We start from the raw sequence: 26,812 nt of genomic DNA, 5'->3' as shown, positions 1-26,812 counted from the left end.
GTTAGCAGTCTCCTGCCATGCAAATGCCACAAGAGTAAAATTCTTGACGTTTTCTCTATCCTCAACACCTAGAATGTACCAGGACTAGAGGTAATGCTCAGTAACTCAATGATTGAATGAACTGATGGATGAATAATAAGCTTTACAGATGCTGGCTTAAACTAGATCCAGTAGAATTCTTTACAGCAAGGCTTTCAGAGCCTTTAATATGCTAATAGGAATTATGAATCTCTAAGTGTGTATCATGTATTCATGCTTCTGTGAACACTTTGGCAGGCATATTGATGCAGAAGTTTGTCATTTTAAAGGAATCAGATTTGTTTTCACATATGACTAACATTTTGCTAAGTTGCTTCAGTTGTGTCTGACTCTCTGTGACCCTATGGACTATAGCCCACCAGGCGCCTCTGTCCATGGGATTCTCCAGGCAAGAATGCTAGAATGGTGTCATGCCATCCCCTAGGGCATCTTCTCAACTCAGGGATTGAACCTGTGTCTCTTATATTTCCCGCATTGGCAGGCAGATTCTTTACCAATAGCACCACTTGGGAAGCCCCAACCAACATTTTAAAGAAAAATAAATCTTAAAATATGGCACATATTCTTTGAAATTCCTCTTTCTCTTTACTGCTCCATCCTTTAGGACTTTGCTGTCTGCAACTAATTGGATCAATTGATTTGTACATGGGTATATGTGTGTAGGACCGCCTTAGGGTCTCTGTCCACTCCTTTATTTATTTATTATATTAAATTCTCATTGTTACTAGAAGCAGGACACAAAAATAATGATAGTTGTAGGTTTGTGAAAGAGGATGTCAGGCATGGAAGCCTCAAGTTATATTTCCAAAGTGCCCATTGATACTCTGTAGACAAAAGTCTTGACTGTTGACCTGATTCTACTCAATAGAATCAGTTACTGATAGACCTTCTTTTCATAGTCTTTGATAACAATATTTTTGCGGTTGCTTTTACAAATTCTTTGTGTTGGCTGAATGCATTGGTGCTACAGAAAATTGTGTTATTTCTATTGAAAACTTTAGAATTGATGAAGATGTATGTGTTTCTTTTCAGAGACTAAAGATCCTGGTATGTTTCTTTCCATAAAAATAAGGACTACAGTTGTTGGCTGCTACCACTGATGGGTTGGGACTTTTCCCAGATGCTTTTTTCTTTCTATATTACCCTCCTTCAGTGGGAGGACTGGGTGCCAGCTATTCTGGATTTAAAAAAAAAAATTAGAAAGGCTCTGGACAGAATTTTCTCCTATCACAGTTTAGTTTAGGCTTTGCTAGAGCTGGTCTATTTGAGTTTTGTCTTTACATGTAGAGCACAGATGCTCCTGGTCTTTCTACCATGGTGGAATTTAAACTCCAAACTTCCACTGACTCCCCAGTGAATATGGGGATCACCTCATGTAGTAAATTGGTCCTGCATCACTCCCTGTGCTGACTCTTCTTTGAGTCGAGTACATAAAGTACTGGCATATGGGAGGCAGTGAATCCCCTTTGAACCTCTAGTCCCTGACTCCTGCCTATGGAAACAAGATGTTCTAATTAGAAGTTCAAAGCATGCTATACTGTAGACTACTATGGAGTGTAACCACCTTCAGAAACAAGGTTCGGTGCTTGTACTCTGGTCAGCCAATGTCCTTGTGTTACTACAGCCACATGGCTGTTCCCACCCACTGAGTTTACTGCTGCTAGCTGACCACCTCCTGAGTATACTGGTTAATTCTTGAATAAGTTTTAAATCAATCATGAAAATAGTTGTTTAGTCATATAAATTACTACCACAGGATCTATTTACATCCCAGATTTACAGACGGATGCCTTGATAAATGTGTTTTTATTTAATGTGAATAATTTCTGCAGAGCGATATTGAAAAAAATGTAATTCACATTTTCCGTTAAGAAGAAGGCTGCAGTGGTGTGCAGAACTGTCAATTATCTGTGTCTCCAGTCATGATTGGTCTTCCCCGGGTGTCTCAGCAGTAAAGAATCTGCCTGTAATGCAGGAGGTGCAGGAGACATGGGTTTGATACCTGCGTTGGGGAGATCCCCTCGAGGAGGGCCTGGCAACCCACTCCAGTATTCTTGCCTGGAGAATCCCATGGACACAGGAGCCTAGTGGGCTACAGTCCATAGGGTCGCAAAGAGTCGGACACCGCTGAAGCGACTGAGCACACACGAATGCACCAGTCATGATTATTCTGGGATTCATTTGGGAGGAAGTCAGCTATTCTTGTAGAAAAACATGAACAGTTAGAAGACCTCTTTTCATAGCCTGAAAAACTCTTTCCATGCAAAAATGAGAGGTAAAATTGAAACCAGAACCCAGTCTCCAGCCAAGACTCCCTCTGTTGGATCCAGAGGCAAAGGGAAGAGCTGATAATGGGTTTCCTCATCATCAGGGGGAGGCTTAGCTGCCAGAGCCTGGAATGAATCTGCTTCTCAGGTTTCCACGGCCCCTCTCAGCCTTTCCTCCCCAGGTGTGTACAGAGGTCTGGAAGCATGGAAGGAACGTCACAGGAAGTAGCGGCATAGTCCCTGCTCTCAAGCTCATGGTGGGAAGGAGGGCTAAGGGCACAGCAGAGCTGGGCTCACGAGCACTGGGCTCTGATGACCCATGTGGGTTGCTAAATGGCCACCACACCTGTCTTCCAGCTGCCAGGTCCCTCCTCTGCCTGGGAGACCCTTTTCTGCCCGAGGTTTTCCTGTCACTGATGTTCTGTTTTCTGGAGTCCGTTGTTGTCAGACTGTTCCCAGTAAACCCAGCCCCAAACCCACATGATAACCCCCGTGACATGCTCTCTTTAAAGCCCCCCAAGTCCCAGCCCCCAGAGCCCTCGTCCAGCCAGTCCCTGCATCAGAGTTCCCAGGACTTTTTGCCTGAGAGCTGACAGTCCAAAGCTTAGAGGAACCTGAAACTCAGGTTTCTTATGAATACTATTCCAAACTATTCTGGATTCAGTAGGCTTTGGGGAATGGCTGAGAAATCCATTGAAAATTTTCTGGAGGAAGTCTGTATGATCCTCAAAATGCTGTTTTTAAATTTTGCCTTGTTTCAGAAAATTAAGACACACAAAAATGGGAATATAGCTCATCTACCTGATTCCAAAACTAGAGATAGATAGCTCATGCTTTTAAACATATATGCATGTAAAATGAGAGACTTTAAACAGGAGCTGGAGAGAGACACATGGTGACCTAAGTGACTTACACCAGATGGTATTGACATATACACACTGCTATATTTAAAATAGAAGACCACCAAGGAGACACTGAATAGCACTGCTTAATATTCTGTAATAACCTAAATGGGAAAAGAATCTGAAAAAGGACGCATATATATGTATAACTGATTCCCTTTGCTGTACACCTGAGACTAACACAACTTTATTAATCAACTACACTCCACTAAAAAACAAGCAAACGACAAATTACAACAACAACAACAACAAAAACAAAATCCAGATGGAATTAGTTGGCTGGTGTTTAGAGTGAGGAGCCAGAAGGAGCAGGATTGCAACTTGCCAGCAGAGTGAGTGTCCCACAGGTAAACTGGAGGTAGACAGAGTTAGAAGCAGATGATTACCCATTGATTAGTTTTATTTGTTCATTTATTTTTTACTTATTTTGCTGCATCAGGTCTTAGTTGCATTATGCAGTGTCTTTCATTGAGGCATACTGGCTTCTCTCTAGTTGCGGCACACAGGCTCAGTTGCCCCACGGCATGTGGGATCTTAGTTCCCTGACCAGGGATCGAACCCACATCCCCTGCACTGGAAGGCAGATTCTTAACCACTGGACCACCAGGGAAGTCCCTAGTTCTATTGTATCTTTTGTTGCCCATTCTGTTGCGTGGGCTGCTGATCCCCACCCCGCCCCACTGCTCTTCCCCTGACTCTTGCCATGAGTCTTCCCCTCCCAGAGCAGAAGTCAAAGCTGAGCTGAGAACCACAGCCTTCATCTGCCCCTGCCTTGACAGACGGGCAGATTGTCCCATGTTCCGTCTTCCCAAAATAACGAAACAGCGTATAGGTCGGGGTGTGCTGTGTCTGTGCTGACATAGTCAGTCGTGTCCGACTCTTTGCAACCCTATTAACTATAGCCCGCCAGGCTCCTCTGTCCATGGGATTCTCCAGGCAAGAATACTGGAGGGGGTTGCCATTGCCTTTTCCAATAGGTCGAGGTACCAGATCTTGACTCGTTCATGACAAGTGATGATTAGGGTTAGGGTTAGGGTTAGGAGACAGTAGCTGCTTCCTCTGAGCCTTTGTGATAGTGGCAGTACTAGGTGCTGCTCTAGTTATTCGAAATTATCTTTTTAAAAACAGATAAAGCGGATGGGAAATGCTAACAGCCAATACAGTCACAGCTCAGCCCCCTGCTGTTCTGCAAAGCCTATTTCCTTATCAGGCCCTGGCCCTGGCCCCCCAGGCAGAGGCAGCAGAGCTGCGTGAGACCAGCCAGCCAGGCTGTTTGGTGCTGTGTACCATCCACAGATGCCACCAAGTGGGCAACCCACCAGACAGTTCAGGTGAACCCCCAGCTTTGGTCTTTCTTCATTCATTTCCAGAATTATCTGTAAGCTCAGCTGTAGGGTGGGAAGTGTTGAAGGCAGAAAACCAGCTTCCTTTTGGGCTTGGACCTCTGCACCCACAACTCCTCTTCCTGTTTCTCTGTGAAGAAGATTCTGCAGCTTCTACTGCTTCTCTTTGGGACCTGAGCCTTAGTGATAAATAAGGAACTGTTTATCAGATTGCTGTGTAGGTCGAGACCAAGTCTGAAAATAAGAGCTTTCTTGTGAAACTGTGAACCACAATGGCTTTGAATTCCAAAAATAATGTATCCTTTTTGCACAATTGCAGATTGCCGCATCCCGCAAATTGAAGATGCTGAGATTCATAACAAGACATACAGACACGGAGATAAGCTAATCATCACTTGTCATGAAGGATTCAAGATCCGGTACCCCGACCTATACAATGTGGTTTCATTATGTCGTGATGACGGAACGTGGGACAATCTGCCCATCTGTCAAGGTAGGGGCAAATGGAGGCTGTGGTTCTCAGCTCTGCTTTGAGACTCGACTGCAGATCAAGTGCACGTTTCTCTAATAAGGTGGCAGTTGTTTAGTCGCTCAGTCATGTCCAACCCTTTGCGACCCCATGGACTGTAGCCTGCCAGGTTCCTCTGTCCATGGGATTCTCCAGGCAAGAATACTGGAGTGGGTTGCCGTGCCCTCCTCCAGGGGATCTTCCCAACCCAAGGATTGAACCCACATCTCCTGCATTGGCAGGTGGATTCTTGACCACTGAGCCACCTGGGAAGCTGGCAAATGACGAAGGGAAACACAGTGTCATGCACACACCGTGGTTCAGCCGTTCTGTACTCTGATCACCAAAGCTCTGTTTTTGGAATCTTCACATCGATCCCTGTGATTCTCTCTAGCTCCCTATACCCAGCTGTAAAGTTTAAAAGTTTAAATGGAAAGTACTTTATTCTTTAGAATGCTGGCTGTCTCCTTTATTCTAAGAAACCAAAAGTAGTTGCAGAATTAGGAGCTTTGTAACTGGGTTGTGAACACAATGATGAACTATTATATATTTAATGGAAATAACAGAGCATTTATACTGATTTCGGTTGTGGTACGAATATATTTAAAGCCAATCGTACAGAGGCCATTTTCTCTTAATAATGTTATCCTTTTTTATAATGCATGAGGAGCAGAAAAATAATCAAATTCAAATTTCATCCAAACCAGACGGTGAATATTTATCCTCTTGCATTTTTTAAATTTGCCTAGGCAGACACAGAGGGCCCTGTTTGTGAAAATAAGCCCTCCAGTTCACATTAATTCTGATTTTTATTTTTTGACATGTGACTTGGACCAAAGGACCAAGAAGCCCATGCATAATTCATCATCCAAGGGAGAGGGCGAGCAGCCTTATTTGCACCAAAAGCACTGGCATGTTAAAGTTGAGGCGGATGTCAACTTTCTGCTTGGAAATCAACACTGGCAGACTCTGATATTGCTTTGCACGCCCCATAGTTGGAAATAAATCATTTCCTCATGCGAGGGCTTAAGAGCCACGGCCCCTTGAAGAAACAAAGGCTTCAGGATTAGGAGGACCAAGACAGTCCAGGTCCTCACCTTCCTACTTGTTCCCCAGAAACTTCCTGTGTTGTTGAGCTGTTATGTGTTACCTTGTTAAAGGAGATGCGTGATTTATTTGCACTGTCAGAGACTCACTCTCCTTAGAATCAGCAGGCATGTTTTAGGTGGGGCTGTTTATCCAAATGAACTTTATCAACCACTGCTTCGTTCTGATCCTGCAGCGATATCCAAACCAAGATAATTATTTCAGACTCCAACCCCTTCTTGCTTTCACATTTTCCACTTTTCTTTTAGTTCTCCTACGCTTTCCATTTCCTTTTATGTCACGTAAATACAGGATGCTTCTTTATGAGTTCTTTTTGCCCCAATGATTTTCTTTTTTAAATGCCCTATGGTGATAGACGTCTTGGAGTGTCATCATTAGGAGTTCAAGTGCAGGCTTTTTCTTGCTCTGTCTGGGACCCCTTATGCCTCCACCACCACTTACTATATCTCAGTCCTTAACACAGCTTTGATGGGTTTTTTTTCAACAACAAATGAGCTGGCTGCTAATCTTGAGAGGTGTGCTTCTTCTGAGAGCAATACAGCCTATGGCCACCGTCATCCCTCCTCAGAGCCCTTGGTCCCCACAGAGGAGGTGCCCCTGTTCTGGGCCCTGATCCCCCTTCCAGCCCCTGCACCTCCCTCCCATCCTCACAGACACAGCAGGGTTGCTGTAGAGAGTCTGACACCTCTGGAGTCCCTGGGGGGAATATAATTGGCCCTTCGAGTGACATTTCATCCTGTAATTTTTATTTGCACCTATAGATCCAGGGGTTAAAGCCTGAGGAGCCTTCTCTCTATTATCTCAAAGTGCAAATAGAAATCACATTCACCTATTGAGTCGAAGCCAGTTTTCTACTGTATTTTTAGGACAGGCTGTCAGAGACCAAGAGTGGCGTAGCTTTCCTTCTCTGATTAGCTGCACATGTTACAACCCCTACTTCCATCTCCTTTTGGGGTTGGATGGGGGACTGTCCCAAGGCCATTCCCCTGTTTTAGGAGATGCTTCCTTCTCCCTGTGGGTCAGAGTCAGTTTTTTACTTAGGGGATACAGTTACCCACGTGGGGAGCTTAGAACTGCACTCCTTCCCAGGAGGGGGAATGGGCACCCAAATGTGCTCACTCATTTGAACCCTGCTCAGGAGTTATAACACCTTCCCTGTTTGTGTTGATTTGCTTATCTTCCCCGCCCCCCCCCCCTCAGCTACTGATCCTGTTTATTCCTGATTGCAAGCTTCCCTCCCCCCATTTCTGTTTTGCCATGAACACTGTCAGTTTTCAGCTCAAAAAAAAAAAGAAAAAAAATTATTCGGAACTTCAGTGGTTAAGACTCTGCAGTTCCAATACAGGGGCTACAGTTTCGATCCCTGGTTGGGGAACAAAGATCTCACATGCTGTGTGGTCAGCCAAAAACTAATTTTTAAAAAATTAAAAAAAAATCATTTAAGGCTGTTGGGACTGCCAGAAAGAATGGCCTAACACCATGTGTTTATGATCTGGTCCATCCTGAGTGTGGCTGGTTCCGGGCAGGGATCTTTGGGGTCTATGGGGTCTTCAGGGCTCTGGGACACCAGGCCGCAGTGGGGCAGGTTGACACTGGCACAGCCCCAGAGTGAGTACCTCCTGCATTCTGTACGCCCTCATTCACTCTGGTCCTGCCCTGATATGGATGTCACATCCTGGGGCACTGACCCAAGCAGCTCACTCAACACAGAGCCTCTCTATCACTTGTAATATGCCCCAAAGTCAGCTTAGGAGAGGAATTCCATCACTCGCTGCGGTGCGTGCGCGATATAATTTGTACATGGTGATTGAAAGGGAAAGTAGATATTCCCATTATCCGTTATTTACTTCACACACAATTAGTTCTCTCTGGGAAGAGCACCAGCTCTGCAGCTCTCATTATTCCCTCCAGTGAAACTGCTGAAGCCAATAAGAAACTCCATGATCACAGCGGATGCCACACCAAGAGGGATGCTGTACTACGGGAATGTTCCACTGGGCTGCACAGCCTTCAGGACAAAAAGGCAGCTACTGATTTACAGAAGGAGGCATCCAGGTCTCATGCGCAATCAGACAGCACACAGAACTCTGTGCACAGACTCGCTGTAGCAGGTCTGCACAAAGCCCGGTGCCCCCAGCAGCAGCCACAGCGGCAGCACCTGCAAACCTTTAGCAGTGCTGATGCTTGAGCTCCGCGTGGACCCAGCGAACCAGCAGCTCAGGGGGTGGGGCCCAGCGTCTGTCCCATACCAGCCGTCTCTATGGGTAGCTCTCAAGTTTGAGAACCACTGCCCTACATGCTGCTTTCCTAGTTCACCTAAAACACAGCTGGATTTTTCAAAATTTTCCTTGCAATGTGTCAGGCAGGTGTCAATTCAATCAGTTGTTGCCCTGGAATCCAGTTTGCATCCCAACATTGGTGGCTCAGATGGTAAAGAATCTGCCTGCAATGCAGGAGACCCAGGCTTGATGCCTGGGTCAGAAAGATCCTCTGGAAAAAGGAATGGCAACCCACTCCAGTGTTCTGGCCTGGAGAATTCCATGGACAGAGGAGGTTGGCGGGCTCAGTCCATGGGGCTGCAAAGAGTCAGACATGACTGAGAGACCAACACACACACATTCTCAAGCCACCACCCGCTGAAACGGTTGGAATGTCTCTTGTTTCTGTGGCACGTTAGTTGTTCTCAGCCCTGATGGCCACTTGAAGGTTACTTGGGGAGCTTTAAAAAAAAGATAGGGGTGCCCAGGCTGTGCATCAGCCTTGGGCACAGAGCCAGCTATTGGTGTTTTTAAAAATTTCCTCAGATGATTGTAATGAGCAGCCAGGGCTGGGACCACCAGCCAAGCGGTCCTGAGCCTTAGCCACACCTCCCTTTACTTCTTCCCTACTTGTCTGACCCTCTTGGAGCCACTTGCAACTATAAAAGGAGATGCCTGCTTTAGAAAGATAGTAAATACAGAGATAAGGAGGTCTGAGCATACAAGGTGCACAGTCCTCAGAGGCTGTGCCATGTGTACAGTGGGGGAATCCAAAAGATGTATAGTGCTTTGTCTTTCAGGTATATGAAGGTAGCCTCATAAAGTTACTTACCCTTGTCTTTCCCACATCACAGGCTGTCTGAGACCACTTGCCTCTTCTAATGGCTACGTGAACATCTCCGAGTTCCAGACCTCCTTCCCAGTGGGAACTGTCATCTCCTATCACTGCTTCCCTGGATTCAAACTCGAGGGGTCAGAGTATCTTGAATGCTTGCACAACCTTATCTGGTCGTCCAGCCCACCCCGGTGCCTTGCTCTGGAAGGTAACACATCTTATCCTTGTGGAAGTTGAATTTTGGCTTATTAAAGTGGAGGTTTCCATAGGAGGTGAAGAGCTGAGAAATTACGATCAGCAATAACTTTTGTTCCCTGAGTACACATTGCTTGCCTCCGTCCCGAGCAGAGGCAGCAAGCCTGGTCATCTGCCATGAAGCAGTACTTAAACAGCCAGACATAAAACTGGCTTCCCCCATCCTTAGGCTTAAAGGGGACGAAAGAGAAAAGTTTCAAGCGTCAAAGGTTAAACTGCAAAATATTGCAAAGTTAAATGAGATGTCTTCAAAAATTAATTTCTCTGCACCAAACGAAAACAGATTGTATTATGGCATCGTTAATCTCACCCCTCGTTTTATTGTTGTGTCAATGTTTCTTCCTATTTCCATGCGTTTTATGGCTTGGCTGTAAATGTTTTGCTGCAAGCACACACTCGGAAGCCTGAAACCAAGAGATCTTTCCTGCTCGTTTTGGTTAAATATATGTGTTTATTTTTGAGTGTGGTTCACTTAAAGACCACTAATCAGTAGTATGACATAGTGGCCATGGAGGTGGGGGGCGGGGGGCGGGAGTCAAAGCATCCATTGCCAGAATCAAGCCAGTGTCTGTGATTGCAGAGTTTTAAAAACTTCCTAGGCAAGTTGGGCCTGCTGGCTCAGCTTTCACTTTAATTCAGGTCTTGAAATTATGACTGAAGGAAACACATACTGATTTACTTCTTGGCATCTGAATACAGTGGGCAGGAGGGGGAAGAAAAAATGGAGAAATATGGGAAGAGGAAAAAAATGAAAGGAAATCTCTAATCAGGAACCCCTCCAAAACCCATCTGTAGCTTTTCTTGGGAAACAAATCAAAACAGAATAGAACATAGAAACCAGCAAGTTCTTACAAGCACCATCTCCACGCATGTACCTCAGTGTAGGATGAGGTTAAGATGGGAGGTGTGTTGGGGGTGGAGGGCAGTGATCAGCGGTATCTCCTAAGGAAGACCATGAATTAGAGTGGGTTGGCTGGAGCCATGGAGCCTCCTTGAAGGGGAAGGGAGAAGAGATGAAAGGGAGGGGTGCCTGGTGCTTGGAGAAATGAGGTTGCCAGCCTGGGCCATCAGTGGTCCTGTTCTCCTAGGCTGGTAAGTGGAGCCCCCACTCACCCCTACTTCCCACCCATCCTAAATCTCCTAAGGGATCAGAGCCCACTTATAGAGATGTCAGATAAAGTACCAAAAACCAGTTAAATCTGAATTTCAGATAAACAACAAATAATTGTTTAATATGAACATGTCCTAAATATTGGGTGGCCCTTACTTATGGACAACAATTTCTCTTTGTAATTTTTGTTTATCGGAACTTCAGCGATAACTCAGTGTCCTATATTTTCATTTGTGAAATCTGGCAACCCTAGCCTAGAAGGAGAAGGTCATCCCCTCTGTTTCCACAGGGAACTACCGCTGGCAGGTGAGGTGAGCACAGGCTGCTGAAGAATGCAGGCTTTTCTGGTTCCTGGAGGTTTCTCCCTGCTCTGATAACCAGAACTAGAGGACTGGTTATTAAAGATATCATGATACGATTTTATCCATTTGAAATGCCTGTCTTCAAATCTTTTCAAGTTTGGTTTAAATGTATTTCAGACCCTCATATTCTGAGCTTCATTTGGGGACTTTGAAAGCAGTTTTTCTGGAGCTTAGGGAGTATGATGTGAATAGGCATAAAACAAACTCTCACTTTAAGGGGCAAAGAGTTAAGGTTATAAACGGGAGGCTGTGACTGACTTCTGATTGGAAATGAGTCTCATGGCTTAAAACCTGTTTCCTTTTCCTCTGCCAGCCTGTGCTGTGATGGAGGGGGACACTAAAAGTCCAGGTGACAGCTGCCTGTGATGAGAAAGCCACCTAATACCTTTTTTTCCTCCATAATAAAGAAGTCTTTATATCTTTATTTTCAATAAATACATGTTTCTTTCAATTACCTGATGCAATTAGTTTGTGAGACCTTTAAATGGTACCCTGGCTAAAGGCACCAAAGGCATGATTCTGAGAGATGCAGAGTGGACTAAAGGACTTTTTGTCCCATGACTTGATAGGAACTGGGTTAAGTTAAGCAGTGTGTTAAAATAAAACGTAAGGATGCATGAAAAGCGTATCCAGATACACCTGGGTATTAGAGTTTCTATAACTCTTACTTGAATTGTGTGTCATCTTATTCAAGGGCTGTGCCTTGTTTATGCAAATTGTCAAAGGGTATTCAACATAGACGCACTATCCCAAGGGAATCTACCCACCTCATTAATACATCACCCCCTTCTTTTTTCTTCATGGCAGAATGAAAATGATTGCACTGTGCTGTGAGATCATGATGCTCTTGGGGACTTTGAAATATTAGGCTGTCTGACCCCTGAAGTGACCAGGTCTGCACAGCTGGGCTGGGGAAGCCTTTCTCTGTGAACTTTTTTTATCCCCTTCCCTATCTTGTCTCCCTACTAATCCATCAATCCATCACGTGTCAGTGTACCTGTCACTGCCGCTTCCTCCACCCCCGGAGCTTTTTTCCTAAGCTGCTATCAGCCTGAAGATGGGATCACCAGGATGGTCATGCAGGTGCTGTGGGCCATTGATTACAGTGTTAATTACCATCCAACTGGCTGAGTTCACATCCTGAGTCTCCTACTTAATCAGTTTGACTCAGGGCAAGTCACTTAGCTTCTATCAGTCTCTATGTCCTTGCTTATAAAGTGGGGGAGATGATTATACTTGTGGGACTATGAGGGTCCAGTGTGATAACAAATGTAACACTTATAATGAAGGGCTGGATACATGGTAGGTGGTCAATTAAGTGTCCATCATTATTACTGCTCTTAGAGTCACAATAAAGAAGACTCTGGGCCTGGCTGTGAATGAAGTACCCAGGTCTTTATGCATTTACACTGTGACATTGTTTTGGTCGTTCAGATTCAGTTTTGGTTACTTGCATACTCTTTTTTTCCCTCCACCTTCAAAGCCAGCAGCATAGCGTCTTCCAACCTCCCTCCTCTCTGACCTCTGCTTCCCTTATTCTTTTCTCAAAATTACTGGCATACTTGTAACTGTGTTCGTATTAACATGAATCCCAGATAATAGGAGGAAATATTAAGCAGTAATAAGAATTGCTGTGAATCTTGAGAGCTTACTATGTGTCAGAATGTTTGACACAGTATCTCATTTAGTCCTCCTATTGCCTTTGTGAGACAAGTACTTTTTTTTTAAAGTATTTATTTATTCAGCTGCTCCAGGGTCTTAGTTGTGGCACACAGGATCTTTGATTTTTGTTGCCATGTGAGGGATATAGTTTCCTGACTGGGGATCGGAAACCCAGGCCCCCTCCCTGCATTGGGAACTTAGAGTCCTAGGCACTGGGCAACCAATAAAGTCCTGACAAATACTATTTTTAATCCCATTTTACTGATGAGCAAAGCCAGGTTTCTAAAGATTCAGTAACTCACCCAAGGTCACACGGCTCCTAAGTGGGGGAATGGGGACTCAAATGTGGATCTTTGCCATCCAAAGCTCATGCTCTTCATCACCAAGGTACATTATCTGATTATGCATTATTCAGTTTGTTCTGATTTCTTTACAATTCTTACAGCTATTTTTGTTAAAGCATCAAAAAATTCAGAAGAGTGATCACATAGCAAGGGGTTTGTCCTTCTAGTCCAGCTGGCCTCCCTGCAGAACTCCTAGCTTCAGGGGGTCATGAGTCCAAAGGAGACCCTGCTGCCCACTAGGGGGCATAGAGCCCTCCCCACTGCTCCCCCAAGTGCCCACTGGTCACCCCATTACAGCAGAGCCTCACTTCAGCGTCAGGGCTGATCAGGGATTGTGTCCCCTTTCGCAGACCTAGAGACTGACACCTCGAAGGGTGTCAGGGGCCTGACTTCCACACCTCCAGTTCTGGGCTGGGCTCTTTCTACCTCGTGGTGCCTCCCCGCTCTAGTGGCCTGGAGCAGGCTTTGCTGGTTCCAGCGTCACGTGGCAGCTGTCACACTCAGTGTCAGCAATCCCATCATTGAGGTCTGGCTTCATGAAGGACTTGATAATTTGAAAGGAAAAGCTCTGACAGCTTCACCAAGGGTGGCAAGGATTCCAAGGCCCAGTAGAAAGTTGTGGGTGATGTGTTTCAAGGTCTGGGCTGTAGTTCCCAGCTTATGTCTGTTTTCCCACAGCCAGGTTCTGGGTGGGGAGGGGAAAACACCTGAAATCATAATATTTTGGACCAGAATGTGGCTACATCATTTTAAAATACATGAATATATAAATTTGAGCCTGGAAGGAGCCGCTTGGGCTTCTGTGTTCTGGTCTGTCTCACTGTAGGTCTGAGAGCTTTTCCTTATCTCTGTGTATCTTAATTTTTTCCATTCTTAGGCCATCTTCATCTCTGAGGCTCTCATCTCTCTCTTTCGCACATACGTACATGTACACACACACACACACTGAATCCAGGCAATCTTTAAAAAAAAACTATGACAGTGAGTGTGGGCCATTTCTCATTTGTAAGTGCTAAGAACTTGGTTTACATTGTCAGCAGTGTTTATTGAACACCTGGTGGGCACAGAGAAACACCAAATTGGGCTCTGGGGAATTATAAAGAAAGAAAAGAACATCATTCCTTACTGTGAAGAGCTTACAGTTTAATGGGGAGACTAAGATGACAAATCCCATTCCCTGGAGATGAGCGTCATCACAGATGGCACCAAGTATGCCTACAGCTAACTTTCCCAGGGGGCCGGTGCATGCTTCTGCTTTGGACAGGGTGGAAGGGAAGTTCTGATAGGTGGCATTACAATTGTAAAATGAAAATTTATATCTGAGGTTTATGAGTTTTGGGGTTCTTTTCCCTGGAGATCAAACAGAATCATGTTTGTGTGTGTGTGTGTGTTGGCTTTGGGAAAAGAGAAAGGGTCTAAATATTTCACTCATCCGCAAGGACCATGCATTTTGAAGCTCTGTAGAGCTCATTAGCCAAGGCAACATGCATTAATGTGTGTGCGGAGTATGCTGGCCCAGTGGTTTGAAGGTGGAGAATAGGAGGAGATTGATTTCATCCACTATGACTTAGGTGGGGGCTTCCCCAGTGCTGACCTTTCAAAGCAAACCTCACCTTATTAGAAGCTTAATATCCAAAACATTTTGCTTTTAAATCCAACCAGTTCCCAAACTCAGAATGCCCAAACCAGTTCCCCAGGCCTGCCCCTTACCATCCATTTCACTGCTCAATAGTCAGAGATGGAAGCTTAATCAGTTTCAGATTTAGTTACAAGGAAGGCAACAACATTATTTCCGAAGAACCTTCTAGTGCTCAGGGTTTCTTTTAGGTCGGCATCCTTACATAAGAAAAGAAGGAGAAATAAGAAACAGAAAAGCCTTGTTTGGCCAAGTATGAAATAACTTGAAAGGTTCCAGTTTGGGATCAAAACTCAAAGCCAGGTTGGATGGAGAGAGATCCCAGCTCCAGAGCGGCCCTTGGCCTTTGCAAGGTCCTTTCCTCCAGAGTCAAACCCTCTTTCTGGGACAAGAGGCAGCAGTAAGCGTCTCCCCTTCTAGGAGCCCTGCCTTCGCCCAGAAGCGCCTCGGGACTTTAAACAAATCCTGTGTAGAAACAAGAAAGACGGCAGAGGAGCCCAGGCCTCCTCAGATAAGACCTGCCCTGTGTCTTATCCTTGGTGGATAACATTCCAAGGAATAATCACAGTCTGCCCTGTGCCAAGGTGGTTCCCATTCTACAAAAGGAAAATTCAAAGCACAGAAAGGAGACCTGGCCTGGTCTGAAGAAGGCTGCAGTAAATTACTATCCGTGGTGAGATCACCTATTACTGTGTCACCCCGTAAACCATAGTCAGACACGCTACCACAGAGCTGTGCTTCCTGCGCCTGGAAAACAGGAAAATCGCAGGTCCTCCCCTGTCTCTAATACTTTGGCCACCTGAGGAGAAGAGCCGACACATTGGAAAAGACCCTGATGCTGGAAAAGATTGAAGGAAGGAGGAGAAGGGGAGGACAGAGGATAAGATGGTTGGATGGCATTATCAATTCAATGGACGTGAGTTTGAGCAAACTCTGGGAGACAGTGAAGGACAAGGAAGCCTGACCTGCTATAGTCCATGGGGGTCGCAAAAGAGTTGGACACAACTTAGGGGCTGAACGACCTCCGTCATGTGACATTAGCTGGGGAGAAACCCTGCCCAAAGCCACGTGGAGGTCGCCTTGTGACCCCAGAACCATCTTCTGCCATCTGGGCACATATGTGAGTGCACCACCTCTCCTGGTTCCCGACTGTGAAAACTCCTGTATCTGGCAATGTTTGTATTACAGCCACCTTGCCTGTGACCCTCACGGGGTTTTTTATTAGAGGGAGATGCAAAATAGCAAGCAGCCTTGGTAATTTATTGTTCACAAGCAATAGTAAATTACCCTAATACCTTTTCCATGTACTGTTCATACATTACAGCGGAGTGATTACCAGAAAATAGCCGCCTGCGTGTCCTACCAGAGCTTCTCGGGCCTCACTGTGCTTAATTCTCCTCTGTCTCTTTTCTTTACACAAGCAGTAATTGCCACTCTAGCATCTTCCTCTTCTCGGGCACACGTCTCCTTGTACTCAAGAGTAGATTGTGCTGTGGCATCAAGAAGCTTCATTATTCTTTCCTTTTTTTTTCCCCTTCTATATTGAATCCAGAAATACTGATCGTTCTGTCCTAAGGAAACCAAGAGACCTTGTTCCTGTTTTTCAAGTGGAACCAAGTTCTCAGGCTTCCCAGCTATTACATTATAGGCTCTTTTTCTCTTGAATTGTAAGACTCCTGATCTGATACATAGCCCTGGACTGCCCCCATCATCCTCTCTCTCCAGGCCCGTAGCCCCTTGGCAGACTCCGTCAGGCACTTTCCCTTCCTTTTAATCTCCTTGGAAACATGTAACCATCAACCCTCCAGCTCTCTGGGGCTCCTGAGATTTTTTTTTTCACCTCATTCAATTGCAGAGATTTTACACTGATGTCAAAGATGAGAAGTGATTCTCCTCTTCCTACCAAAGAGGAGCAAAGGGGGCAAGAGTTCTGGATTGGTGTCTCCCACCAAATCAAGGAAAGACGATATCATCAATGGGGAACTCGGCTACCCCTCCCCCACCACACTGTCACATTCAGAGCTGGGGTCCCAGCAGAGGGGCTCTGGTGTATCTTCTCCAAGGCCCCCACCCCTCAGCTCTCACCCAGGCAGAAAGCCTGTCCTGGGGCAGGGTGAAGGCCCCAGGGGAAGCAGTGGACCTGATGCCAAGGCACCATCACTCCCATCTTTATGGAAATGTGTCCTGGGTGCAAGGCACAGGGGTGGGGTTGAATCATCAGAAGCCCTTATGCTGTGGCTCTATTGAAGCCCTTTGTCAGACTGTGTCAGTAAGAATGCTGCAAGTTTTCTGTAGGGGAAGCCACTCATATAAAACAAGAATCCTACACACAGGCTTCTCCCGGGCTCATGGTTCTGAACTGGTCTGAATTCCCCACCTTCGCATGACTGGGATATCTGAGATCTTTCGCCCCTGTTTTGCAGGCTAGGATGCATTCTAGGGGGCAAGGGTGTGGGGACAAGTCTCTTTCACTCACTGAGTTCATGGTTCTCGCTAAAATGTATTTCTGCTTTGCCTTATAGTCTCCTCATATTTTTGGAAAGCTCACAGGCATGCAAGCAGAGTTCTTTATTTTGTGATGTTTAAATGTCAGGTCAGTGAAAGGACCGCACAGCTAAGCAATGACAAAGCTACAGCGAGTGGTTTGAGCTGCTCGCTTGTGGCAGGAGGGTGACTTCATCACACTCAGAAAATAGATGGGCCGATACAAATGGGAAAATCTTGGTGTTTGTCCTTAAACTCGAGAATATCTTCTCTGTCCCTGCTCCAGACAGGATTTATTTCCTTCTTTCCTCTCTGGAAACTTAGATGACTTGTATTTCATAGTAATAAAACCTCTTGCAATCAGGTGCAACACAGAAGGTAATAAATCCCTTCAGTCACTCCCTGCCTTTTGCAGACCGAAGAGTCACTGGGAAGTATTTGGCAGGGTGATTTGGGGGTCATTCCTCCCCAGTGTCTGCCCCAGCCCCCCTTTTCTTCACAAGTGACTACCAAATTTCCCTCTTCTCCCTAAAGTGAGTAGACACTTGGGATGACTGGCAGGTAGAGTAGTCATACCTTTACATCTCTTAGTGTCTTAGGTCATTCTTCTTTTTTTTTGGCGGGGGGTGCGTAGAACCTATAACATAATACCTGTGTTGGCAATCATTTTCTCCTTCTGTACTGGTGGTTTTGTACAGGAGGGTTTTTGGTTGTTTGGGAGTTTGTTTTTACAAAAAGATGGTTGTTATTGCTTTGTTGCTAAGTCGTGTCTGACTCTTTGCAGCCCTCTGGACTGAAGACCACCAGGCTCCTCTGTCCATGGGATTTCCCAAGCAAGAAGACTGGAGGGGGGTGCCATTTCCTTCTCCAAGGGATCTTCCAGACCCAGGGATCAAACCCACATCTCATGCATTGGCAGGTGGATTCTTCGCCACCGAGCTACCAGGGGAAAAGATGGTGCCCAACTCTAAACTGTGTCCAGTTTTCCCTAAAGTTAAAGCCCTTAGTGGAGATCTGATCATCGGATCTCTCCTCTTCCTCCCTGGGGGTCCTGCAGAAAAGTCTAGGATTTTCTCATATTCTGGCCAGCTTCTTCGATAGATGAGAACCTAATGCATTTTCTACCACTGTCTGCTCCACTCATGGGAAGGGATATAATAGGTCCAGCATTAAGGAGGTGGAAACAGCTGAAGGCGGAAACAGCTGGAATTTTAGAACGAAGCCAATTATACTGGATTTCAGATTTTAAAACTAGTCCTTAGCTCAGGAGTTCACAGGCAAACAACTGTGCCGACACCAATCTGTATTTTCCTGCCATAAATATCTTATTGCGAGGGAAATGTTTTTGAATTGAAAAGAAAAGTAAATTTATCAGACGCTGGGAAGTCAAGAACTCTATAGACAACCATGACTAAACTCACATATAATAGGACCCTTTGTGTGTGTGCGGAGTCACTTCAGTCGTGTCCGACTCTGTGCAACCCTACGGACTGCAGCCCGCCAGGCTCCTCTGTCCGTGGGATTCTCCAGGCAAGAATATTGCAGTGGTTGCCATGCCCTCCTCCAGGGGATCTTCCTGACCCAGGGGTCGAACCCATGTTTCCTGTGTCTCTAGCACTGGCAGGCATGTTCTTTACCACTAGCACCACTTGGGAAGCCCAAGAAGACCTTTACCCTCCCATATTACTTGACCTGTTCAAAGATCCTGTGGTCCTTACAGTTAACTGTAAGTGACTCTCTACTGTTCCCAAAGCAAAGGCTCCCTATCCTGGTTCCTGCCAGCACTGCCCAAAGAGAGGAATGACTGGTATCTCCCCAAGGAGCCTTTAAGGTACCAGGCCCGGGATGCAGTCTCCCTGCATGACTCTTACTCCACTCTGTCACTAACACACAGCTCAGGAAATAACCACTTTCAGGTACACAACTTTTTTTGTTTTCACTTCCCTTTGAGAAAATCTTGGTGTCTAATTATTTCTGTGAGACATCCTGACATTAGCCAGCAAACCCTCCTGTTGTCCCTGGTTCTTTCCCTGTGGACCTGGCCCAAGGGCTTGGCCACTTCCTCCCAGGCCAAGGATAGATGCATGCTGCACTAGCTCCCACAACATAGCAAAGGCTGGGGACTTAAGTGTCTTCCTCATGGTTCTGGGGGCTAGAAGTCCAAAATCCCAAGTGCTGACAGGACCATGGTCCTTTGGAGACTCGAGGTAGAATTCTTCCTTCTAGAGGTGGCCTTGCCATCCCTTGGCTTATGGCAACACCATTCCAATCTCTACCTCTCTCATCACGTGGTGCTCCCCCTATGAGGTTGTCTTCACATATCTTCCTTCGGTGTGTCTCTTCTCCTATTATAAGGATGCCTATCATATTGTATTAAGGTCCCACCTACTGTAACATGACCTCATCTTAACTTGATTACATCTGCTATACACCCAATTTCCAAATGAAGTTATATTTACAGGTACCTGGGATTAGGACTTCAACAAAACTTTTGGGGCAACACAACTCAACCCACACCTTGCCTTGACTTGAGAAGAAACAGATGCCCCTTGTGTCTTCTTTCTGCCTCTTATTGCTGTTGTTCATTCGCTAAGTCGTGTCTGACTCTTTGCAGCCCCATGGCTTCCCTGTCCTTCACTATCTCCCCGAGCTGGCTCAAACTCCTGTCCATCGAGTCGGTGATGCCATCCATCCCCTGCTGTCCCCTTCTCCTCCTGCCTTCAATCTTTCCCAGCATCAGGGTCTTTTCCAATGAATTGGCTTTTGGCATCAGGTGGCCAAAGTATTGGAGCTTCAGCTTCAACATCAGTCCTTCCAATGAATATTCAGGGTTGATTTCCTTTAGGATTGAGTGGTTTGATCTCCTTGCAGTCCAAGGGACTCTCAAGAGTCTTCTCCAACACCACAGTTCAGAAGTATAGTTCTTTGGTGCTCAGCCTTCTTTCTGGTCCAACTCTTACATCTGTACATGACTACTGGGAAAATAATAGCTATATCAAGTTTAAAGGGCCATCTATAAAGCTTCCCAAACCCCAGTTGGCCTGCATTCTTGGACTCTCCCTAAGCCCTGTCCTGAGCCCATTCTCGTCAGGGCCTGTCTATAGCATCTGTCACACACTCATGTGTGAAACAGGAGTGCTCCATGTCCATCAGGATTCCCCCCCATCACCTTTCTTCTATCTCTAGAGGCTCCAAGGCTTTTCCAGACTCTAACCCCACTTCTCACAGCCCACATCTTAGCAGATCAAGAAACCATTGCTCTTACATCTGGTCTTTGGGTGGCCAACACGCCCTTGCCCCATGGCAAGACTCCAGGAGAGAGCACAGCTTCAGGGTAAGCCTTCTTGCAGGTCAGATCCTAGATGCTCTGTTTATTTGTCTGACCTTTGACAAGTAACTTCCCTTTCTTGAATCCCAGGTCCTTTCTCTGTGTGAATGAGCCCATAGCAGCATCTGCTCTGCAGAATGGTTGTTAGGATGAAGTGGAACAGTACGTGTATGCTGCTCTCACTGGAGGAGCTTGTTGAAAGTTGTCGTCTTTTCTGCTTGTATTTTCTCTCGTTGGCTCATAATGTAACTACTATGTATACATAAGATTGTTACCAATAATAGTAGCTGTCTGTTTATCAGGCATCTGTTTTTGTGTCAGGCACTGTGCTTGCTGATTTACAGCTACTAGTTCTAATTTTTATAAAAGCTCTACAGTGTAGGTGTTACTATTCCCGTTTTACAGATGATGGAAACGAAAACTACTTCAGAAAGAGGTTAAATGAAATGCCCAAGGTCACGTAGCTCCTAAGTGTTTGAGCCAAGATTCGAAACCAAGAAAATGTGCTTTGCACTATGTAAGGCTATCTTAGGGTCTTTCGTTCATCCACTGATGTGTTATGCCTTCCTGGCCTTTTTCACACTCTCCTTTCCTGTTCTTCTAGCTGAATTTCCCCCCTTTTTTCAGTTTTCATTGTCCACAACTTCTAAGCCAGCAGTTTTCAAATACATTCAGATGTCAGAAGAGCATGGTACTATTCACAGACTAGCTTTTTTTTTTTTTAACAGAACACTAAGAAATACCGTGTAAGCCTTAGAAGCACTTGTGCTAGGAGGAAACATAGCTGTTTATTTTCTATGTACGGTATAGGACCATACACAAAAGTATACACGTGTACACACATACATTCACTCACACTCAGCTAGGAGCCAGGCATAAGGAAGGGCTTCCCATTATCAGGAACTTGCTACTCAATTCTGTTTTCCTTCATCTGCTGGGATTTGATTACAGAAAAGAGCAAGAAGGCATGAGAAATTTAATAAAACATTTATGGGATAAAAGCTTGAAATGCAGAAAATCAATACATTAAAGTATCAGCATGGTTCCTTTGTCCAATTTATGGGAAAGGAACTTAAAAATACACTGGCAACATTGTATATTCAGCATGATCTCTCAGCGGGAGGGGTTTGCTAATTGCAAGGAGAGGTGGGAGGGATCCACCCTAAATGCTGGCTTCCCTATGGGCTTTCTGGGTTAACTTGTGTGTCCCTGAGCGTGCTCAGTCGTGTCCAACTCTTTGCGACCCCATGGACTGTAGTGCGCCAGGCTCCTCTGTCCATGGGATTCTCCAGGCATGAATGAACCCACTGGAGTGGGTTACCATTTCCTACTCCAGGGGATCTTCCCAACCCAGGGATCAAACCCGAGTCTCTTGTGTCTCCTGCATTGGCAGGCAGATTCTTTACCACTGGGCCATCTGTGTGGAAGCCCCACACACCTTTTTCATCCTGGGCCCCGGATTTCTCTCCCTTTCAAGTTAAGGACTTCCTTGGTCCAGTGATTAAGACTCTGAACTTCCAATGCAGGGGGCATGGGCTCCATCCCTGATTAGGGAAATAAGATCCCACATGCCATATAGAGCTGCCAAAAAAAAATAAATAGAATTAAATTTTTCTTAAAAAAGTCAAACCTGCCTCTGGTGGGAGAAATCTGGATGATTTTTTTAAAAAATTAAGATGCCCTGATAGCCATCAGATGTTCCAAGAGTAGGAATCCTATTTGCAAAGACATTCCCAGACAACCAAACACTTTGACACCACAGATGTCTTGTGATTTATTTTCGTGTCATGGTGAGTGAGGCTAAACTCAGCGTAGCCTCTGGTCTTCAAGTCACTACAAAGAACGAAGAGTAGTACCTCATCGGTACCCAAAAACACGTGTTGGCTTTAGATGCTGACGCCAGCCTCCCTCCGCTGCCCGAAACTGTCAGAGCAAATCATGGTTTTATACCTGCTCCCTCACCTGTGCGCTCCTGCATGTTTTCAGTATGTCTCCAAAACCAGGCACACTTCGGGGTTCTTATGTGAAACCGTATTTTTTGGTTTTGGCATTGAGGTTTCCTGGTCCTCATCAGACGCATTGTGTCTTTCTTCAGGGACACCGTAATGTGGTGACTCTGAGATGAAAAGCAGGCCAGAACCCCTCCTTTGGGGCTGCTGAATAATACTGATCTTTAATTTCATCTGTCTGCATGTCTCTGAGCAAGTCAACACCATGTTCTATCCGATCTGGAAATAAGCAAAGGTCCAGCCTCCTCATTTGCTTCCTTGAGTGGACACATTTATTGGCCTTTTGTGTTGTTACAACACAACCAAAGTGGAAAATGTTACATGCGGTATAATGTTTATTGATTTTCCCTGAGCTGAAAGCAAGGTTTTGGACGTAGCCTTGGAAACAGCTATGATTTTGGCATGGAGGGTGCCAGCCAGCTTCCTGGAATCATTACTGCCAGACTTGGAACCAGCCAGTACAGTGGCAGTTCTGATTATTGGAAGCCAGCAGCAGTCCTGAAGGCAGAGGTTTGCCTGGTTCCGTCCGTGGATAGAGCAATGCCTGCTCTCTTCCTCTAGAGCTGCTGCAACATCATGCTGCTGGTCTTAAGATGGTGATGCCTTTGGACTTGAGACACAGAATCGCCAGCCGGCGCACCACCTCCCCATGCTCTGCCAGGCCAGCTGAGGGCCAGAGTCTATATTAAGAGTGACTTCTCTCTCCTCATCACCGCTGAGCTCAGCTACAAAGCTTCCTCGAGGTCTGGGCAGTGCTTCTCAGACTGGACTGTGTGTGTGAATCACGTGGGAATCTTTCTAAAATGAAGTTTCTGATTCAGGAGGCCTGGGGTTTGGCTTTAAATTATGCATTTTCTAATAAGCTCCTGGCTGATCCCAAAGCTGATGGTCCATGGACGGCAGTTGGAAAACAAGGGTCTCATGGAAGTAAAGACTCCAACCAGATGCCATGGCAATTTAATTCTCTGGCTCTACTGCATGTTGTAAGCCTTCCATCCCAGAAGGCGAGAACAGAGGAAAATTCATCTCCCCAGCTTTCAACTCTGACCACCCAGGAGAAGCATCTGGGCAACTTTGAAGACCGGCCACACTGAGGACCCACCCCAGACCAGTTAGAGCTGATGTGCAGGGTTGAAGGACCACTGACTGAAATCACCAAGATGCTCTTCAGATGTAGTGCTAACATGGCAGGGAGGGTGGGTACCCGTCTTTTTAGCAGTGAACTGCAGGAAAGTGAGTTCCATACTGTATGTATGGTAGACTCATTCCTAGAACAAGGTTCCCAAAAGAGAATATTGGCTTGAACAAAATAGAAGCATATTTTCACATGTGAAATCAGTGTGTGAGGGTGAGCCAGTGCCTCCTTTGCATGCAGTCATTCAGGAGCCAGTGGAGCCTCTGCTGTTTTTGAGGTGCAGTTTCTAAGGACCCTTTGGGGGGTTGTCTCATTGTAGAGCCAGAAGCTTGGGAGAGTTCCGTGGATCAGACCTGGAGGAGGAGTTATCACTTCTGCTCATATTCCATTGACGAGAACACAGAGAAAGAAAGGATGCTGGGCAGACAGCTCTGTGCCCAGGAAGAAGAGGGGAATGGGATTGTGGGAGCAGCTGGCAGCCACCAGCACCAGCCCTGTGGGGTTGATCTGGGGACACACAGTGACGGGCCGGCTCCTCCCTATGTGAGGACCAGCGGGGGCTGGGTGGCGCACGGACCTTTGGAAGACTAAGAATGGAAACAGGCAATCCAAATACCTGGGCTCATGGCTCAGAAGGATTAAAACAAATAATTAGCACTTGTCATGTTCTACATTCTTCTGTCTCCCACCCCCCCCACCAAAATAATTTCTGTGAATGTTCATGAGACACACAGACTATTTTTAAACTTCATTTTCCTCTTCTGCACATAATGAAATATATAAATGGGTGAAGGACTGTGATAAGGGATGTATAATTCTCAGCTTTAAGTCTCCCCTCCCCAGGCAATGCCTCACTTCACACTGCCTTCAGAGAGTGAGAGCCTTCAGACCGAAAGTTCCCCACATCTCCACCACCCTGGCTTTGATCCACTCGTCCCTGCGTGCAGCTCTGGTTTCCTCCCGCTCCTGTCAAAGGCCAGTCTGTCCATTGATGGACACAGGACCAGAGGTCCTTTCACCTTCATGATGCCCTTGCGTTCCCCCTCCAACCCTGCATCGCCAGCCTGGTCCTCCGCGTTGGTCCGCTCCCATAGAAGACATATAACCAAGGTCCACAGCGCCTATGGGGGTGGGCGGGGTCCCCGCCCCGCCCTCAAGCCATCCTATTGGCTGCTCCTGTGCAGCCAGTCTCCCATTGGACTCTCTATAGCTCTGTCATTCCCACCGCAACCCTCCTCAGCTCACACTGCCCCTCTTCCTCTGGCCGCTCATCACTCTACTGAAATCACTTACCTCAAGGCCAGCAGGGACTTCCATGTGGCCAAATCCAGGGTCCCTATCCTGTCTCCATCTTTCTCAGCTTGCTGGAAACTACTCCTCCTGCTCAGAAGTTTTCCTATCTTAGTTTCAGGTGATTCAGTGGTAAAGGATCTGCCTGCATTGCAGGAGACACAGGTTCTGTCTCTGGGTCAGGAAGATCCCCTGGATGAGGAAATAGCAACCGGCTCCTGTATTCTGGCCTGGAGAATCCCATGGACAGAGGAGCCTGGTGGGGCTACAGTCCATGGGACCTCAAAGAGTTGGACATGACTGAAGCAAATGAGCATGCATGCATGCATCTTAGTTTTGGTGGTCCATCCCAGTCTGCTTAGCCAGTCAGTCTCTTTTTCCCTCAACTGATTTCTCAGTCTTTCGATGGGGACCCCTCCTCTTTTCTCTCCATCTTCTCTTCCTGGGTGAGTTCACCCAGTCTTGTGGATTTGAGTCTTATCTCTAAGCTCATCACTCCTGAATTTGGGTTTTTGTGTTTTTTTGGCCTTGCCGGGTATCTTGTGAGATCCCAGTTTCCTAACCAGGGATTGAACCCAGGCCGTGACGGTGAAAGCCCTGAGGCCTAACCACCCAGCTACCAGGGAACTCCCCGATGCTTGAGTTCTTTAGTGACCATGGGCACTTTCTCCTGCTGCCTGATCGACACCCAGATGACTGTCTCACTGGCAGCTCAGATGTAACCAGTGCAAAGCCAGACTCTCACTACCTCTCACTTCACACAAAAGAAAGAAACAAAAACCTGACGTGGTGGACAGTATCACCATCTTACCAGGTGCTGATGGCAGAAATCTGGGGTCATCCTGGGTTTTTCCCTTGGCCCCAAACTCCATCTCTCAGTAGGTCCTGTTGTAGAAACAGAGGGTTCTAAAATAGATTCCATCACTCTCCTTCTCACTGTGTCCCTGCCACGTCTGGGTCCAGGAGGCCACCGTCCTCTGTCACCCGGTCGTGGCAGCAGCTACCTGACAGCCTCCTCACCTCCATCCCTGCTCTCTGGCTTCCACAGAGGAGCTGGCGCTTCCTGGTGAAGACAGGTCTATGCCGGCTCTTGCCAGTGTCCCTGACACTCAGGATAAAATCTCTGCTTCCTGCCACGGGGCCCAGGGGGCCGCCCCCACACGCCCTGGCTGCCTCTTCACCCTCGCTGTGCAGCCCCTCCCCTGTCCTGTCATGGCCACCGTCCCTTCCTCCCTTCAAGCCTCCAGCTTGCCCCCTCATGTGTCACATCCTCTGCCCGGGATGTTCCTCCCCACACATCCTTGACCACCTGTCCCAGATCAGGGTCCTTGCCTTCAGCTGCTCTGATTTCTGGGGGATCCTCAGTTTCTTCATTGTGGGGTGCACACAGCCACTGTCCTCTGTCCCTTCTCCATCCCTAAAGAGAGCAAGGTGGCCTGGCCTTTTTTTAAGTTTTTGTACCCCTGGTTCTCTAATGCCCTGCCAGGACCAGCTTACATTTGGGATCGTCTTGTGTGTAAAAGAACATCCGGCTTCCTTTGGTCCTAGGCGCCTTCTAGACCCTTGGGGGCAGGTTGCCCATGCCGCCTCCTGTGTGTGAGACTTAATGTGGGGTTGATGTCTTTTCCAACAGACAGAGGCCAGGCCTCCTCCAGCCACATCAATATTCATTTGTTTACTTACTTATCCTCTGTCTCTCCTAGGCCCCAGGAGGACAGAATCAATGCATAATCTAGTTTCAGTGGTGGTCCAAGAAATATGTAAGTAAGTGAATTAAGAAATGAGCAAGGGACTTCCCTGGTGGTCCAGTGGTTAAGAATCCAACTTGCAGTGCAGGGGACATGGATTCAATCCCTGATTCGGGAACTTGGATCTTGCAGGCTGCAGTGCAACTAAACCCACACGTCACAGCTGCTGAGCCGAAGCACTCCAACTAG

The 26,812-nt window shown here is 46.5% G+C and overlaps 1 protein-coding gene across 4 annotated transcripts in view; it reads left to right on the top strand.

Annotated features, from left to right (window-relative positions):
• SUSD4 (sushi domain containing 4) overlaps window positions 1–26,812 on the top strand; it is a 133,626-nt gene that overhangs the window by 91,028 nt on the left and 15,786 nt on the right. For all 4 annotated transcript variants that reach the window (XM_027564523.1, XM_027564524.1, XM_027564525.1 and 1 more), the window contains 2 exons: window positions 4,871–5,044; window positions 9,279–9,467. In XM_027564523.1, the coding sequence (XP_027420324.1) occupies window positions 4,871–5,044; window positions 9,279–9,467 (363 nt within the window). The remainder of the gene's footprint in view (window positions 1–4,870; window positions 5,045–9,278; window positions 9,468–26,812) is intronic.

The sequence above is a fragment of the Bos indicus x Bos taurus genome, chromosome 16, assembly GCF_003369695.1.
Source record: "Bos indicus x Bos taurus breed Angus x Brahman F1 hybrid chromosome 16, Bos_hybrid_MaternalHap_v2.0, whole genome shotgun sequence".
NCBI lineage: Eukaryota > Metazoa > Chordata > Mammalia > Artiodactyla > Bovidae > Bos > Bos indicus x Bos taurus.
Note: the sequence above shows the minus strand (reverse complement) of the source record. Positions and strands in the feature narration are given on the sequence as shown.